This window comes from Phycodurus eques, chromosome 2, assembly GCF_024500275.1.
Source record: "Phycodurus eques isolate BA_2022a chromosome 2, UOR_Pequ_1.1, whole genome shotgun sequence".
NCBI lineage: Eukaryota > Metazoa > Chordata > Actinopteri > Syngnathiformes > Syngnathidae > Phycodurus > Phycodurus eques.
In genome coordinates, this window is record NC_084526.1 from 36,216,152 (window position 1) to 36,234,734 (window position 18,583).

Below are 18,583 nucleotides of genomic sequence, written 5' to 3' on the forward strand. Positions count from 1 at the left end.
ATAGTATTGTAAAATAGAATTCCAGAAAGATATCAAATGTATGCTAAGAGAATGATTACAATATATTTTATTGTGTTTATAAAAGAGGCGCTGCAAGGCAGCTATTCAAGCGCTTTAGCTGTGACATTTATTGGTGGAGAATATTTATGCTAGCTGACTTTTTTTCACAGCTTGTTTATGATGCCCACCCAAACTGCGAGGAGCGATTCTGCTTCAAATAAGTTCGCTGCCAGCGTTAAAATACAAACCTTTATACTTTTTTAAAAGAAAAAAAAAGATGGGAACGGCTCATAGAAGAGAAACATACACAGGGCTCCCACTAATTACGACAATAAAATTCTGTGTATTGGCAAAATAGTGAGTTTTATATATATATAAAATCATTTGTTTGCACTCAATAATAGTTTTAAATATATTATGCAGTAAGAAATAACACATTCAGCTTATTGATTTGTAACAGTGCCTACTTTTCTAACTTGAGTTTCACAAACTTACTGGAAAAAAAAAATTATATATATATATATATATATATATATGTGTGTGTATATTTATTTTTTTTTCTTTTGAAAATTATACTGCTCAAATATTCTTTTTAGCAGAAATTAATGTTGGACAGACATCCTTGTGGAATGTAACAGAAATTTAATGGGAAGCCCTATATGTATAAACAACACAGAGAATTTTGTTGGAGCACAATAAAACCACAGACAGCGACAATTACAAACAGCAAACAGGCTGTTGAATATATAAAATAGTAAAAAACAACAAATATTGCACTTATTTAAACAGTAGAATTGTGGACAGGACAGTAGACCTCTTTATTTTCTGAACCAATTAATGGTCTAATTGGCCATGGTTACAATAATATGGTTGTCAAATGGTGTAACATCCTTCCAAGCCAAGGTTTGTATGTTTCTTTGTTAAAAGGAGGTAGCGAGCAGGGGCTATATCCCCTTTGGCATTTTCTGAAACTCCTGTATCTCCTTTGTGATAATCAGAATCTCCAAAACTGATACTATAGCTTCATCTTATCTTCCAGTCATGTACGGGTATGTGTGTGATTGTATCTGTGTAATTCTAGATTGCAAGCTTGAGGAATGGGACCAAAATTTTGGTTGCAATTAGGTGTAGCTGAATTGTTGGTTTCTTGTTTATATATGAATGTTTTTGATTAAGATTAATTTTGGGATAACTTGAAAAACATTTTCACATTTGTCGAACTGACATGGCCAAACCCATTTAGCCAATCTTGGGCAATGCACACATAGTCATGGTTGTTTGCTATATTGCCGCACAGGTCGGACATGAGTGCAATGATATTGTAAACATGGTAAAAGCACACAAAATAAATCTAATTTTTCAAAGCGGGCACTATTCAATAAATTCCTAATTTTAAATAAATATGTCTTGTCACTCATTGGACACTTTTTAGGTACTGGACGCTTTCACACCAACAGCATCCAGTGTGTTTTATCTGAAGACAAACAAACCAATTTCTGAACGATTGTATTTTACTTCAATCGTCGTAGCAGTTTATTAGCTGATGAAGTGACCCGTGAATGGGAAACGTTTAAGTAGCCACGGTCACTGATGATTGGCCGCCAAGGGAGGTGACAATATAAGACGGTGATAAATGTGAGGCTCCCCCAAAGCAGAAGACATACTCTGTTGCTCCCACCCACACAAATTTACAGAAGTTAAAAACAGTCAGTCTTTGCTTATTTTCTTCTTGTATTTTCTTCTTCTGAAGGCCTCTTGGACTGGTTCAGCTCACAAGAGCAAACTATACAATACGAAAGACAGAGGGACATGTTTTGGTTATCGTTAAATGAGAGGAAATTTTGAAACATTGTGCAATGGTGCTGCAAAAGTTTTGAAAGGTTGTGAGAGCTTTTGGTCTGCGAGGTTTCTTTGAGCCCACTCGTTGGAGAAAAAGCCCCAATGTTGCATCCCTACAGAATGGAAAGTTACCTCATTGCACCTGTAAGTATCTCATCTTTTTTTTATTGTCCTAAGGATCAGGAGACATTGTTAGAGTAAGAAAGATACCCATTCTCACAGATTATTATTATTTTTTTTTTCAACAGTGATTTTTATCTACACCTGCATTTAATGGACACAGAAAAGACATCTTCAGCTCATATTTGATAAATTACCGTGAGCTCTGGATGCCAACAGTCCTTTATACTACAGGCGACATGAAAACGAAACTCCGGTTCTTGAAAGTTTCAGAATAGCAATGGCAAAGAAAAAAAAATCCCAATATATATTTTATTTAACTAATTATATGTACAGGTATATAGTTACCATTTCATCTGATCTGAATATGTAAATATATTTAGTTCATCTGTGATTAATACTATAGACAATGATTAAAATATATTGATGATAAATGTACATTGATGTTTCTGATGTATGTTTCAACTGTTTTTCATCCCTTAATGTGTTATATTTTTATGTGCTATTGTAGTCCTCAGAAGATATGTATGATCCAGAGATCTACAGACAAATTCCAGAATATTATAGTCCATATGTTCTGGATACAGAGATACAGGCAGGTCAGTTTTACTCCAGCATTTTGTATATGAATATTTATAATAATAATGAGAATATTTATTATAATATATAATGTAATATTTTTTGTGTCTTGAATTTTTAAAGGGTATTATGACTTTGTTTGTTGTTTTGAAAGTGTACGAATATGTTTTTATAACAAATGAATTATTATTATATTATTATATATTATTATTCTTAAATGTAATTATTATTTAAAAAACTTTATGAAATGAATTAGAAATAAAACACTGTAACCTGATGAGTAATTGTACTAAGATATATATTTAAATTTATCATTGAAAATGAAGCATGGAGAAAAATATTGTTGGTGATTTCTTTTGGTGCACTTAAGGGGAAGACGATGTGTGCAGCTGAAGCGCACAGGAAACAGATGCTATTTTTTGAGCTGCTGCAACTATAGGCATAGAACAATTTTTGCCCCTTGGGATTTTCTTGACTTTCTCTTGGTAGAAACAGTTTTGAATATTCCACCAAAACAGTCTTAATGGAGAAAATAAAGTGAACAGCAAAAGTACCCCTCGTCACTGTATACTGTAGAAAGAAATGTGATTTCTACTGTACAGAAATACATTTTGAAATTGATTTCCACTAAATTGAGGAAAAACCGCATTCCACAGTGATTTTTAAAGCAATGAGCATGTTGACAATTTATTTTTAGTCTGTTTTTAATTTTATAGTTTGGATATTTAATATTTACATTAAATATCCAGTCAAGAAAAATAATATATATGAAAATGGTTACATTACATTCAACCGAGTAGTTCACAATATTATGTCTGCAAATGTCAAATGTGTCAATTGTTTATGTAAACCCAATCCCTATTTTGATGAGTTCAGTTGCCTTAGATTTGTTTTTGTAATTAAAAGGGCTGGCATATTATTTTGTAATATAATCAAACTGTCCTTGTTCCAGAAAAAAACAACAACACTGCTTCTTTGAATAAGGGTGTGAGTTGTAATAACTCAGTTTGAGGTAATCCCATGTTTCATCTCATTAGATCACTGGGATTATCACCCTCACACTCACGTACACCCTGTTGAGTTTGAAAACCTTCAAGAGACAAACTTCACAGAGTTGCAGAGTGTGCAATCTCTGCACCCGCCCGGTCTAATCCGACATGACGTCATGCGCTACGATGCAGAAAATCTTCTGGATCCAAACCTTGGGTCGCATTCTCATATGTTACAGCAACCAGTAAGTCGCGCAGTCACTAAATCAGTAAAAACATATTCTCATCATAAAATACAAGAAACCAATTCACATACTCAAGTGAAAGAGCTTGAAAAAGAATGTGCTGCAAATGTATCTCCGATGTTTGTATTTATGTAGTAGATTGCAGATTGCTGATATCTGTACATTTGTGCTCATCGATGCCATTTATCTATAAAGCTATTAGTAAAATTGTATTGTTGATAAAATGCTCTCGTCCAAAAGACAAAAATTGGAAGGAATAAAATTGCAAAAGTAAACTCCTTAAGAATCCTGATTTAACACAAGGCTTTCAGTGTTTTTCAGTATATTTTCTTCTGCTACTCCCTCATTCCAAAAACATGCATCCAGTATTAGGTTAGTAGGGACTAAATTGTCTTTAGGAATGAATGCCACCCGAAGTCCCACTCACCTGTGAACATGAACAGGAAAAGCATTAGAAAATGCATGTACAGGATACATGTGGCTTTCCTCAGTATTTTTCTTTCCTGAATACCCTGACCGTTGCGTTGGGAAATATTTATAACTAACAGATCCTTTTATGCCATGTTATTACTTAATGAGACTTATTATAAGATTAATTACTAAAGGGACGTATCCCGTTTTGAAGGTAACATTCTTCCCACGGACTGTGTACCCGACACACATGTCCCAGCACAGCACTGATGATGAAGAGCATGGACGTCAAAGTCCCCCCTTAGAGGTGTCTGATGAGGAGTCTCTTCGAGATCAAGTTCCTTATGTCATACCTGGAGAGATGGGTAAGAAACCGCACTCACAAGTATTTCTATTGAAATACAGTATGAGAGCTATGATGGGGGGGCGAAAAGGTTTAAAATGTGTAAGTATGATCTTTCCACTTCATCCGGACACCTCATGGAGATGATCAGTCCTCCAGCTCATCTTATTTATCATCATTCATTATCCGAAAATTGACTGGTCAAGCAAAACAGTTTGGGGGTATTAGCTCATCAGAGTTGACCCCAGTGGGTATTTTACAAACCTTCTATTTGCCTACATACAAACTTCAAAAATAGAAGAAATAGAATGAAAACTGCACTACTCACTATAGTAGTGTAATCTTCTAAAATTCTTTTTTAGCCCCCCCGCCCATTTTACTTTTATGTTAATCAGTCATAACATAACTGATTAACATAACACATTCACAAAAATTACGCTTAATGATTAGATGTGTCTTTGGTCATCTTTCCATGCCAGTGATGTAAAATGACAGGCAGAAGAATTAAATGCTCTACGATTCGATGACAGAAGGGACAATAAACCTGTGTATCCACTTGTTGCCATTCATACAACAGAATAAGTTGTGGCTATAGGTTGGGAAACACTCATCTAATCCAGTCAACCAGACAGGCAATGAAAGCGATAAAATCCTGCCCTAAACAGCACAGTTAAAAAAAAAAAAAAAAAAAAAAAAATGGGTCCAACATCCAAGCCCTATTAAAAACATTTTTAAGAAACGGTTATTGCAATTACGCTTTGTTGGTGCTGTTAACTTAGATAATGCGAAATAATTTGTGATGTTTGTTGGTTCGGTGACAAGCCTACCAATTGAGACCTGCTGTATCGAGTAAGAATCAACTCATGCCAAAGTAAAGTAAACTTTTAAGTTACATGGATACTTGGATACATGGATTTTTGTAGATGGATGGTTTGTTATATTTACATTTGATGCTCACCACCGGTTTTCATTGTACCAGCCCTTCGTTATCTGCTACAGAATTAACACATTACATCTGGATGTATTGCAAAATACTGTCCGCACAACTTTCAATGTTCCTTGGTATTTTTACGTAGGTACTGTACAGTTCTCTCTAAAATCATGTTAATTTGACTTCGTATTGAGGATTATACATTCAGGACGTGCCAAGCAATTACTCTGCCTCTGCTCACTCTCTTAAGCTATTATTCTCTGAGATTTCCCCCATGTAAATGTTGTGCATACATATACTGTATTTGAGTAGAGATCGAAACCAGTCTTGTATACTGTACAAAATTAGTAATTGTGCAACTTTTTTATGTTTCCCAAAGGCAACAAAAAGAAGATTCGTTTGTATCAGTTCCTGTTGGATCTTTTACGAAACGGCGATATGAAGGACAGTGTCTGGTGGGTGGACAGAGAGAAAGGAATGTTCCAGTTTTCATCCAAACACAAGGAGGCTCTCGCACACCGCTGGGGAATCCAAAAGGGCAACCGCAAAAAAATGACCTATCAAAAGATGGCGCGGGCTTTGCGCAACTACGGCAAAACTGGAGAGGTAAAAAAGATCAAGAAGAAACTGACATACCAGTTCAGTGATGAGGTCCTTGGGAAGAGTCATTTGGAGAGAAAGTCATACATGTAGGCAGAAGACAGAATTATGCGAAATAAATGTTACAATTTGACCTATGGTTCCTGGTGTAACTGCTCACTCGATGTTAACAGTCCTTGTAAATAGTAAAAGCATCATGAAAGCTGTTCGGGGAGAACATACTGGGTTACACTGTGATTATATTATTTCTCACAGCATAGAACTACAGTGTAAAGATTAGTTAATGCAGCGGCCATCCATGTCTCCTGCTTTTGCGATTCAGAGACATGGGACAGTCGGAGCTAGTTATTTGTGTGTACAGCAAAGTATCCTTGTGGAAAGAAGGCCGATCCTATATATGAAACATGTAACCTGTTATTTAAAGACAATAGATTAAGGGACTGATTCACCAAATCATTTGTTCAAAGGGCGATTTTTGTATAATACTATAAAACTGTAGAATCACTGAAAATGCAATAAACATTTATTTCATGACACAATTCAATGTGAATGCCACATTCTTTTTGAAACGTGACTTATGAAGACATTTGTTTTTAAGAATGTTACATGAATGAAGCCCTACACTGTATTTCTTCATTTGAACATGCTCTTTTTAAGATGCCTAAAGCTGGTTACGCAGTGTGTGAGTTTAGGTCTCTGTGAATCATCAGTAATTGTAACTACAATAAAAATTATTCACATATCTCAAATTAAAACAGGACTAAAGATGAAGTATACATCCATCCATCTATCAGTTTTTTTCCCACTTATCCAGGGTCGGGTCACGGGGCAGCAGGTTTAACAGGGAAGCTCAGACTTCCCTCTCCCCAGTCACCTCGTGCCGCTCTTCCGGGAGGGATCCCGAGACTTCCCACCAGCCTCGAGACAAAGACTCTCAGTGGGACGGACCAGGAACACCTAATCAGGGAGGCGTCCAAGGAGCATCCAAACCAGATTCCCTCTCCTGACTACTCTCGATGAGGAGGAGCAGCGGCTCAAATCTGAGTCACTCCCGGTTGACCGAGCTTCTCACCCTATCTCTAAGGGAGACCCCAGACACCCAGCTGAGGAAATTTATTTTGGCCGATTGTCTGAGCGGTCTTGTTCTTTCGGTCACAACCCACAGCGCGTGAACATAGGTGAGGGAAGGAACGAATGGAGAAAATGAAATTGAGAGCGTGACTTTGTATTTCGCCTCAGCTCCTTCTTTACCACGACGGACCAATACAGAATCTGCGTTACTGCAGACGCTGCACCGATCCCACTTCATTCTTCCCTCACTCATGAACAAGCTGATGAACAGAATCGGTGACAAAGGGCAGCCTTGACTGAGTCCAACGCTCACTGAAAATGAATGTCTTATTGCTGGCAATGTGGACCAAACTCTGACATCGGTCATACAGGGACCGAACAGCCCATATTAAGGGGTCCGGTATCCCATACTCTTGGAGCACAGGACTCCCCCGAGGGAGACACAGTCAGATGACTTCTCCAAGTCCACAAAGCACATGTAGACTGGTTGGGCGAACTCCCATGCACCCTCAAGGACCCTGCTGAGGATGTAGCGCTGGGCCACTGTTCCACAGCCAGGTTGAAAACCACACTGCTCCTCATGAATCTGAGATTCGAGTTCGCGATGGACCCTCTTCTCCAGAATCCCTGAATAGACCTTACCAGGGAGGCTGAGGAGTGTGATCCCTCTCTAGTTGGAACACACCTTCTGATCCCGCTTCTTAAAAAGAGGGACCACCACCCCAGTCTGCCAATCCAGAGGCACTTTCCCTGATGTCCATTCAATGTTCCAGACCAGAACAGCCCCACAACATCCAGAGCCTTTAGGAACTCTGGGCAGATCTCATCCTGCCATCGAGGAGCTTTTTAACCATCTCAGTAACCTCAACCCCAGAGAGCCCACTTCAGCGTCCCCAGACTCTGCTTTCTCATAGGAAGGCGTGTCGGTGGAATTGAGGAGGTCTTTGAAGTATTCGCCAAGTGCACCTATGGACACATAGAACATAGAGTTCAGTATGGAGAGTCTGTGATGAGCACAGAAGTCCAATAACAAAGCACTTCTCAAGCAGACATCGGTGCGGCCGTTCCTCTCAATCACACTATTCCACGTTTCACTGTCATTACCCACATGAGCATTGAAGTCCCCCAGCAGAATGAGGGAGTCCCCAGCAGGGGCTTCCTTCAGCACCCCCTCCAAGGACTCCAAAAAGGGTGAGTGCTCTGAGCTGCTGTTTGCTGCAATTCTACTACAACACAGAAAGATGGAATTTGGAGATATGATAAACACAAAAAGACGTGATTGTAGCTGTCCGAAGAATACTACTGGATCTTCTGCCCATGGAGAAAAATGTCACAGAGTAACTGTGACAGTCAGGACCCCCCCCAAGGGCAGATTAAGCAGTTGACCCCCAACATACAGGCACAGAGCCGTGGGGCAATCAGTATACCCACACCTGCTTGGGCCCTCTCAGGTTGGGAAACTCCAGAGTGGAAAAGAGTCCAACCACTCGCAGACTGAAGACTGGTACCGGAGCCCAAGCTCTGTGTTGAGGAGAGCCTGACTACATCTGTCAGAATTTCTTGACTTTGCACACCAGCTCAGGATCTTTCCCTGCCTGAGCGGCGACATTCCACGTCCCTAGAGCTGGCTTCTGTAGCCAGCGATCGGACCACCAAGGTCCCCGCCTTTGGCTTCCACCCAGCTCACACTGCACCCAATCCCCTAAGATCTTCCCAAAGATGGGAAGCCCATGGGAAGAAAGACCCACGTTCCCTCTTTGGGCTCTGGCCCAGCCAACAGGTGCTCGCCATCAAGCCCCACCTCCAGGCCTGGCTCCAGAGGGGGGCCCAGGTAACCCGTGTCCGGGCGAGGGACACCAAGATCCAAATACATTTGTCATCATCCATCCATCCATTTTCTGAGCTGCTTTTCCTCTCTTGGGTCGCGGGCGTGCTGGAGCCTATCCCAGCTGTCATCAGGCAGGAGGCGGGGTACACCCTGAACTGGTTGCCAGCCAATCGCAGGGCACATAGAAACAAACAACCATTCACACTCAAAGTCACACCTACGGGCAATTTTAGAGTCTCCAATTAATGCATGTTTTTGGGATGTGGGAGGAAACCGGAGTGCCCGGAGAAACACCCACGCAGGCACGGGGAGAACATGCAAACTCCACACAGGCGGGGCCAGGGATTGAACCCGTGTCCTCAGAACTGTGAGGCTGACGCTCTAACCAGTTGGCCACCGTGCCTATTTGTCATCATAGGCAAAGAAAATTATTAGGCTAACGAAATGTTTTTGTGACCAAAGACTTCATCTCACAGTGTGTTTTACGCTTGCTGGCACTATGACTGCTCAAAACAAAATAGCCAATAAGGAGATCCTAGGAATTTAAATATCACTAGCTACTATCATCAGCACCAAACAAAGAAGGTGGAAGAGAAACTGAGCTTGTTGTTGTTGTTGTTCTTCTTCTTCTTCTTCTTCATTGCCACAGTGTGTATCAAAGAAATAGTACAATGCAGGAAAATGACACAGGCCGCATCAGTTGTGATTATTAGCAAATCCCGCAAGCCGTGAAGAAATGGACATTGAGCCAAATGGCCACTTGGGTGTAATGTGGACACCACGGCTCTACACATTTCACCTTGTGCAGTGTGGCTCACTTTAATCTTAATAAGAGGATGGCAAGAACAGAAATGACCTCCAAAGGTCTTGCAGTACCATAACAATGAAATGCACAAGAGGTCAGACACAAGGTTACGTGTTATCCATCCAACCAGTCATCTATTGTATTGTACATTGAACATTGTATTGTTTACCACGTGACCATTTGTCGGGTCACGTGTGAGCTGAAGCTTATCGCAGTTTATTTTGGGTGAGAGGCGGGGTACACATTGGATTGGTGGATTGCAGCCAACCATTCACACCCACAAATAATTCAGAGTTTACAATGAACCTATCATGGCTTTTTGTTTGGAATGTGTGCGGGAGATGTGATATTGAGAAAGACCCATGCAAGCATGGGGAGAACACGCAAACTCCACATGGGAAGGCCGAACAAAAAGAAATGTGTGGTGTGGTGTGTTTCACTTCCAAGTGGTGGAGGCGAGTTAACAATGTGATCATGCCAGGGAAATTTGATTTGGATATCTGTTAGTATATTTCCATTGTTTAAAAATATGAAATATACTGTACCACAACTAGTATTAAAAGGCAAACAGCTCCCATCTATGATGAAGATAGAATTGAACCGATAACTAACAGATGAATGTTGGATAATGGGAGTTGTCCAAAACCAATAAAAGAGAAAATGAATCTCAATTGTTAGGAAAGAGCCAAAAACAAAAAAAAATAGTGGAGTGTCAAAACTAAAGCAATTCAGGGATTTGATGGAAGATTACTTCTGTGATCGTTAAGTATGTTCCATGCACTGTCAACTACTGTTTGACTCAGTGGTTACACTGTGGTTGCAAGAACAATCGTAGATTTCCTTTTTAGCTCCACGGCTCCCCCTAAAGTTTTGTGCTTTTGTGTCAAAGGCACAAAGAGCAGAAATGTGGACTATAAGATAAAACGTTGCTCGTTCACTGTCCAAGCACTTTCAAATTGAAAACGAAATGATTGTTCTTTCTTTGTCACGTCTGTATTTTCTTGAATTTTCAGTTTAGTTTTAATTTTCCTTCATTATACAGTATAAATACAACCCCAATTCCAATGAAATCGGGACATTGTGTTAAAAATAAATAAAAACAGAATACAATGATTTTCGAATCATGTTTGACCTATATTTAATTGAATACACTACAAAGACAAGATATTTAATGTTCAAACTGATAAACATTATTGTTTTTTCCAAATAATCATTAACTTAGAATTTTATGGCTGCAACACGTTCCAAAAAAGCTGGTACAGGGTCATGTTTACCACTGTGTTTATCATCTTTTCTTTTAACAACATTCAATAAACATTTGGGAACTGAGGACACAAATTGTTTAAGCTTTGTAGTTGGAATTCTTCCCCATTCTTGCTTGATGTACAGCTCTAGCTGTTCAACAGTCCGGGGTCTCCATTGTCGTATTTTACGCTTCATAATGCGCCACACATTTTCAATGGGAGACAAGTCTGGACTGCAGGCAAGCCAGTCTAGTACCCACACTCTTTTTCTACAAAGCCACGCTGTTGTAACATGTGCAGAATGTGGTTTGGCATTGTCTTGCTGAAATAAGCAGGGGCATCCATGAAAAAGACGTTGCTTGGATGGCAGCATATGTTTCTTCAAAACCAGTATGTACTTTTCAGCATTAATGGTGCTTTCACAGATGTGTAAGTTACCCATGCCATTCGCACTAACACAGCCCCATACCATCACAGATGCTGGCCTTTGAACTTTACGTCCAGAACAGTCTGGATGGTTCTTTTTGGCCCGGAGGACACAACGTCCACAATTTCCAAAAACAATTTGAAATGTGGACTCGTCGGACCACAGAACACTTTTCCACTTTGCATCAGTCCATCGTAGATGAGCTCGGGCCCAGAGAAGCCGGCGGCGTTTCTGGGTGTTGTTGATAAATGGCTTTTGCTTTGCATAGTAGAGTTTCAAGTTGCACTTACGGATGTAGCACCAAACTGTATTTACTGACATTGGTTTTCTGAAGTGTTCCTGAGCTCATGTGGTGATATCCTTTACACACTGATGTCGGTTTTTGATGCAGTGCCGCCTGAGGGATCGAAGGTCACGGGCATTCAATGTTGGTTTTCGGCCTTGCCGCTTACATGTAGTGATTTCTCCAGATTCTCTGAACCTTTTGATGATATTGTGGACTGAAATGATGAAATCCATAAATTCCTTGCAATTGTACGTTGAGGAACAATGTCCTGGGGCAGCCGTGGCCCAATGGTTAAGATCATCACCTACCACCATGGGGGACCTAGGTTCAAGACCCCGACTGGACCATCTGCCAACATCCCCCAGACTCACGGCTGTGGTGTCCTTGAGCAAGACACTGATACCCCGAAATGCTCCCCAGGTGCTTCAGCTGCCCCCTGCTCCAGTGTGTTCCACTAACATGTGCATGTGTTCACTGTGATGGGTTAAATGCAGAGAACAAATTTGACAATAAAAGGTGATTCTACATCTTCTTAAACTGTTTGACAATTCTTCTTCTTAAACTGTTTGACAATTTTCTCACGCACTTGTTCACAAAGAGGTGAACCTCGCCCCATCTTTGCTTGTGAATGACTGAGCAATTCAGGGAAGCTCCTTGTATACACAATCGTGGCACCCACCTGTTCCCAATTAGCCTGTTCACCTGTGGGATGTTCCAAACAGGTGTTTGATTAGCATTCTTCAACATTCTCAGTCTTTTTTGCCAACTGTCCCAGCTTTTTTGGAACGTGTTGCAGCCATAAAACTGTTAATGATTATTTGCTAAAAACAATAAAGAGTATCTGTTTGAACATTAAATATCTTGTATTTGTAGTGTATTCAATTAAATGTAGGTTGAACATGATTTGCAAATCATTGTATTCTGTTTTTATTTATGTTTAACACAACTTCATTGGAATTGGGGTTCTATAAGCGCTGAACCAAGAACCCAAAGTGGACAATGGGTGCTAATTTAATTCAGTTTTAAATGTACAGCACAGACACAGCATCCTTTTTTTGTAAGTTCTAAATTTAACTGGTGCCAAACATCCCTGGCTCCCACTCTCAAGGCCTGTCATTCAGGCGAGGTGTTGGAGGAAATGATGGTTGAAATATAGCCTGTGTGTGTGCCTGTGTGAATGTGTGTTTGTGTGAGTTTAGTGCATACGTGTGTGTGTGTGTGTGTCTGTGTGTGTGTGTGTTGCATATGTGCTGCTGTGATCCTGGGACAGGATGAGCTTTGATGGGACGTGTGTGGGGGGCAGCTGTTGTTCTTTGGCCAACGTATTGGGCCCGGAATGAAGGTGTCTGGAGAGGTGGTGCTGTACGGAGGGAACACTACTATTAAAGGCGAAAGACAATAATAGACAGTAGAGTAAGTCACCAGTGGAGGAGAGAACATCCTTTAGGAAGATGCCAGAGCCAGTCAAAAAAACAAGTGAGTGTGCCACTTAGTACATCTTCTAAATATTTTTTTTAATGTCGTGTAGTTCAATTTTGACTTATATAAAGTGTTAGCTTCACTCCTGAACATGAATATTTCCTCTCTGCCTTAACACAAACCTTTTGAAACATGAGAACAAATGGTGTGACTGTGCTGCCTCACAGGTGTCTTAAGCAATATTAACCACAATCAAACTGCTATCACAGGCCTGATCAGATAAGCGTTTACCACAAAATGTTGTAACGTTTGCATTTTTTAATTTTTTTTTAAAGGTGTTGTTTTTCTACTTGCCCAGCGTGAAAACCTGAAAAAAAAAAGTATTTAAAAGATTATGATGTAATCATAATGAATGCAGCCCTATGGGGGGCACAAGCCAGTGCAAACCGTAGGCTGGTCCGAAGCGTCAGGATGGGCATCCGGCTTAAAACTTTGCCAAACAAATATGAGCGTTCATCCAAAGAATTCCATACCGGATCGGTCGTGGCCCGGGCTAACAGCATCTGCCACCGGCGCCGTTAACCTACAGGGTGCCGGTGGGAAATTAGCTACTATGGGTCGAAGACAAAGGAGAGGTGGAAAGCAGGTTCTTAGGCAGAAAGAGAAGAGAAAAGCACAGAGCCTAGAACTGAATGTGGGGACTTTGAATGTTGGGACAATGACAGGAAAATCTCGGGAGTTGGTGATGATGATTACGAGAAAGGATGATGTATTGTGCATCCAGGAGAGCAGGTGGAAGCCGAGAATTTTTGGGCAGGATTTGAATTGTTATACTATGGTGTAGATGGGAAAGAAATGGAGCAGGGGTTATTTAAAAGGAAGAGTTTGCTAAGAATGTCTTGGAGGTGAAAAGAGTATTAGATCGAGTGATGAGGCTGAAACTTGAAATTGAGGGTGTTATGTAAGGTAGGATTGTGACCTAGAAGTGAAAGATAAATTCTGGAAGGGGCTATAGGAAGAAGTTCTGAGCATCGCAGACAGAGAGCGAGAGAGGCGTGATTGGTGTAATGTAAATGTTGGTGAAGGAAATAGGGGTGATGAAGAAGTGATGGCTAAGCAGGCATCCAGGAAAGGAAATTGGAGGGACAGATGGTGGTAGACTTTGCAAAAAGGATGGAAATGGCTGGAGTGAACACCTTCCAGAAGAGGTATAACATGACCGACAAGAGTGGCGGTAGAAGCACGCAGTCGGATTACATTTTGTGCAGACCATGCAATCTGAAGGGGGTGGCAGGGGAGAGTGTGGCTGGACAGCATAGGATAGCGGTTTGTAAAATGACTCTGGTGGTGGGGAGGAAGATTAAGATGACAAAGGCAGAGTAAAGAACTATGTGGTGGAAGCTGAGAAAATAAGAGTGCTGTGTGGCTTTTTCGAGAAGAGGTGAGACAGGCACTCAGTGGATACAAGGAGCTTCCAGAAGACTGTACTGCTACAGCCAAGGTGATCGGAGAGACAGGAAGCGGGTACTTGGTGTATCTTCTGGTAGGAAAGGGGAGAAGGAGACTTGGTGGTGGAACCTCAAAATACAGGAAATAATACACGGAAAGAGGTGAGCTAAGAATAAGTGGGACACTGAGAGGACTGAGGAGAGGAGAAAGGAATACATGGAGATGTGACGTAGGGTTAAGGTAGAGGTGGGAAAGGCCAAACAAGTGGCATATGATGACATGTATGCCAGGTTGGACACTACAGAAGGAAAACAAAGATCTATACAGGTTGGCCAGACAGCAGGATAGAGATGGGAAGGATGTGCAGCAGGTTAGGGCGGTTAAGGATCGAGATGGAAATGTGTTGACTGGTGCCAGTAGTGTGCTGGATAGATGGAAAGAATACGTTGAGGAGTTGATGAATTAGGAAATTGAGAGAGAAGGAAGAGTAGATGAGGCAAGAGTGGTGGACCAGGAAGTGGCAATGATTAGTAAGGGGAAAGTTAGAAAGGCATTAAAGAGGATGGAAAATGGAAAGGCAGGTGGTCTTGATGACATACCTCTGGAGGTATGGAAGCATCTCGGAGAGGTGGCTATGGAGTTTTTGATCAGGTTGTTCAACAAAATTCTAGGAGTGAGAAGATGCCTGAGGAATGGAGGAAAAGTGAGATGGTGCCCATTTTTAGAACAAAGGTGATGTGCAGATCTGTGGGAACTATAAAGGAATAAAGTTGATGAGCCACACAAGGAAGTTATGGGAAAGAGTAGTGGAGGCTAGACTCAGGAAAGAAGTGAGTATTTGCGAGCAACAGTATGGTTTCATGCCTAGAAAGAGTACCGCAGCTGCATTATTTGCCTTGTGGGTCTTGGTGGAGAAATAGCGAGGTCAGAAGGAGCTACATTTTGTCTTTGTAGCTCTAGACAGAGTACCCAGAACCCTGGTCCTCAGAACTGTGAGGCAGACCCTCTAACCAGTCTAACCACCGTGCTGCCTTCATTGTAAACATGAAAAACTATTACCCTATTTGGCTTAACAGTTTGTAAGGCACTCAATGTTGACTCAATGATGCCCCAAATTAATTTTAGTATAGTACAAGGCTTTTTTTGTTGTTGTTGTGTTTTTTTGTACATTTTGCTTCTTTAGATATGTTTTCTCTTTATCACTACATTTGTAATAATAATGTATCAGTTCAATATACATAGTGGTGCTTTGAAATACAAGTTTAATTTGTTCCGTGACCACACTCGGAACTTAAAACACTCGTCTCTCAAATCATCTTTACCCATTGAAATTAATGGAAGTGCCATTGATCCATTCCATTCTTTCCCCCCAAAAAACGAAAAAGGTTGTAATGTGTAATTTAGTGAGAAAAAGTACAACCCCATATTATTGTACTTCATCAAAACATACAGAAATTCCATCATTAGAAAAGAATTTAACAGTTTTTGTCACACTCCATCAATTGAATGGGCATTGTACTGTTCTTTCTGGTGTGCCCACCTTGGCCACCTTGGGATAATATACTACAGACAGACGGATATACTGTTCATTGAGATGTCTCAACTCCTTACAGCTCATCAGTACGGCACTAATAGTAATTTTTCACAGAGGAAAAATAATATATGACGGAGTACTGTCATAATTTCTGTCTACATCTGTTGCGCCACTGTTTGTGTTCAAATCCATTGATTAAAGGGTTATAGCACCGCAAAATAGATGCTATTTAGTGTTAGCATTAAGCTATGTATTGCATTTCCACATTGGCTGTCCAGAAGTGGTCATGTTGAAAATGTGTTTAGGCTCCTCTTGAGTTGCAGTTAAAGGAGATCACAGTATTAAGGTTGTTGTCATTATTGTTATCTTACCTGATGGAAGTAAACCCCCTGGCTTCAGAAACACTAAGGGTCCACAAGTATTTCAATGACTCCAAAGCTGTAAAAATAGATTCAAGATAATCACACTGCTGTGATACCTGTGCCTCTGGTGCAACTGAAGCCTGCCACACTCATCCATGAGTCCACTATATTTGCATCCTATATTTAAACTCATTGGGGCGGCCACAAGTTAACTTGCTAACAAGGACTATGGAAAAGAATTGAACCCCTTCACCTCATCCACAAAAACTAAAAAGATCGTGTGGTTGACCCAGCCGAAAACTATGAACTGAGCTACCGTAGTTGGTACAATTATTTGAATCTATGCTGTACAGAGCTATATTTTCCATATTTTATATACATTTTAAGGTGCACCTTTGAGAAATGTTACAATTGGAGTTTCTCATTTGTTATGTTGAGAGAGGTTGCTGTTTTGAAGACTGCCGGTACAGTTAAAAGGTCCTAATGTCAGTTTGTCGTTTCAGTTTCAGCCTTCGCCAAGAAGCCAAAGACACAGGAAGCAGAAGAGGGGTCTTCAGTGGTCTTTGAAGCAGAAACGGAGAAGTCTGATGCTAAAATTAAATGGCAGTGCAACACAAAGGATCTTGTCAGCAGCAACAAATACAAGATCACAGCCAATGGAAACAAGCACTCCCTCATGATAAAGACCGTTACCCAGGGAGATGCCAACATCTATGCTGTGATTGCCGGGGGTTCAAAGGTCAAGTTTGAGCTGAAAGTCCTATCAAAGAAAGGTGGGAATATTTGGCGGCGGTCTCTGCCTGTTGACTGACAGGTTGTGCAACCTGAGCACAAAACAGTCAGTACCCACTTTACTCTGCATTAGCTGCAGTATTTGATATCTGTATATATCAACCTTGATTCTAATCACTACAATAGAAACTGTAGATATTTATGGTCTATAAAACAGGCAAGTCTACGTTCTTAAAAACAATATGCATGATGTGTTAACAATAACCCTGAAAGTCAAGTCAATGTTTTGTGTTTTTTAAATATTTGCCTGTTAAAGAGGTTATTTAGAGTTTTACAGTTTTGAATCACAGCTTACTCATTATTTGAATCTGATTGTTGCATACAGTAAATACAATCACTGATTTCATCATTACAAAATATTCTATCAACCCCGTCGCCCCATTGACGAAAACAATCACAGTATCTGTGTCATTAAACCCCGCCTCCCTAAAAGGCTTTTCTTCTAACTGGCCATTTTCCAGAAACCAGCATAGGAGCAGTACATTTTGCCCCTAATTTGGGAGCTTCTGAGTACATATTATAGTTAACTAATATAGTTAATATCTGAAACTTTAGTATTTTTGGAATGAACATGCTACATTTTGGCATGTGAAAAATACAGGAATTATAATAGTCCCCTTTAAGTACAGCCATGAGCAATGCTCGTCTGTTGCTCGGATCAGATGAGGTGGAAACAACTTTCAAAGACATCCACAGTTATGTGTTGCACATGTTGCAGCCCTCCTGACTGTGTGTGTGAAGTGACCTTGACGTTCCACTGGCACATTATTTCGTCATGAGTAAGTAGCACTTCACTGGCTCTCAGGACAGGCCTGAGAGGTGGCTGATAGCGCACGGAAAAAAACAGCCATCCGAGCATAGATAATAAAACATAAGGCTTGCTGTAATAAATAACTCATGAAGAACATTTTCAGTTTCAGAGAGTGCCTTCGCTGAAATGGTTTGTTTTGCTATTAATTTTTAAAATCTCAACTGAGAATGAGAAATTCCCCTTTCAAGAATCACATGCCACTGTCATCATCGTCCTTTTTACACACAAACAACTGTTGAACAATTACCATGTGAACACTGTCTGGTGACGTAATCGAATAAGATTCAATGCCCGAGAGAAGAAAGAAATTCTGCCTTAAAGAAGAAAGAAAGAAGAAAGAAAGAAGAAATTCTGCCTTAAATAAAACTAAAACATGCATTTTTTACAATCTGAGATATACTCACTGATCAGTGTTTATTGTTGTACAGTAATTGTAGTTTACAGGAATGTAGAGCTGCACTGCAGCTCTACAATCATATCAAGAGGTTGGTATTATCA

At 40.4% G+C, this 18,583-nt stretch overlaps 2 protein-coding genes across 2 annotated transcripts in view; both read left to right on the plus strand.

Annotated features, from left to right (window-relative positions):
* Positions 1-1,817: 1,817 nt before the first annotated feature.
* Positions 1,818-6,794, plus strand: spi1b (Spi-1 proto-oncogene b). Its single transcript, XM_061670519.1, has 5 exons — positions 1,818-1,983; positions 2,471-2,558; positions 3,576-3,772; positions 4,398-4,548; positions 5,837-6,794. The coding sequence occupies exons 1-5, from the start codon at positions 1,942-1,944 to the stop codon at positions 6,148-6,150; spliced, it is 792 nt and encodes a 263-aa protein (XP_061526503.1). The 5' UTR covers positions 1,818-1,941; the 3' UTR covers positions 6,151-6,794.
* Positions 6,795-13,136: 6,342 nt separating this feature from the next.
* Positions 13,137-18,583, plus strand: part of mybpc3 (myosin binding protein C3) — a 49,495-nt gene continuing 44,048 nt past the window's right edge. Inside the window, exons 1-2 of the mRNA XM_061670520.1 lie at positions 13,137-13,194; positions 16,986-17,255. Coding sequence (XP_061526504.1) covers positions 13,170-13,194; positions 16,986-17,255 — 295 coding nt within the window. The 5' untranslated portion in view covers positions 13,137-13,169. The remainder of the gene's footprint in view (positions 13,195-16,985; positions 17,256-18,583) is intronic.

Bases quoted from the DNA above. Each gene is read 5' to 3' on its own strand.
- spi1b (XM_061670519.1), top strand. From the start codon at position 1,942: ATGTTGCATCCCTACAGAATGGAAAGTTACCTCATTGCACCT. The intron at 2,559-3,575 runs GTCAGTTTTACT...TCATCTCATTAG, and splicing joins GGATACAGAGATACAGGCAG to ATCACTGGGATTATCACCCT. The intron at 4,549-5,836 runs GTAAGAAACCGC...TGTTTCCCAAAG, and splicing joins TGTCATACCTGGAGAGATGG to GCAACAAAAAGAAGATTCGT.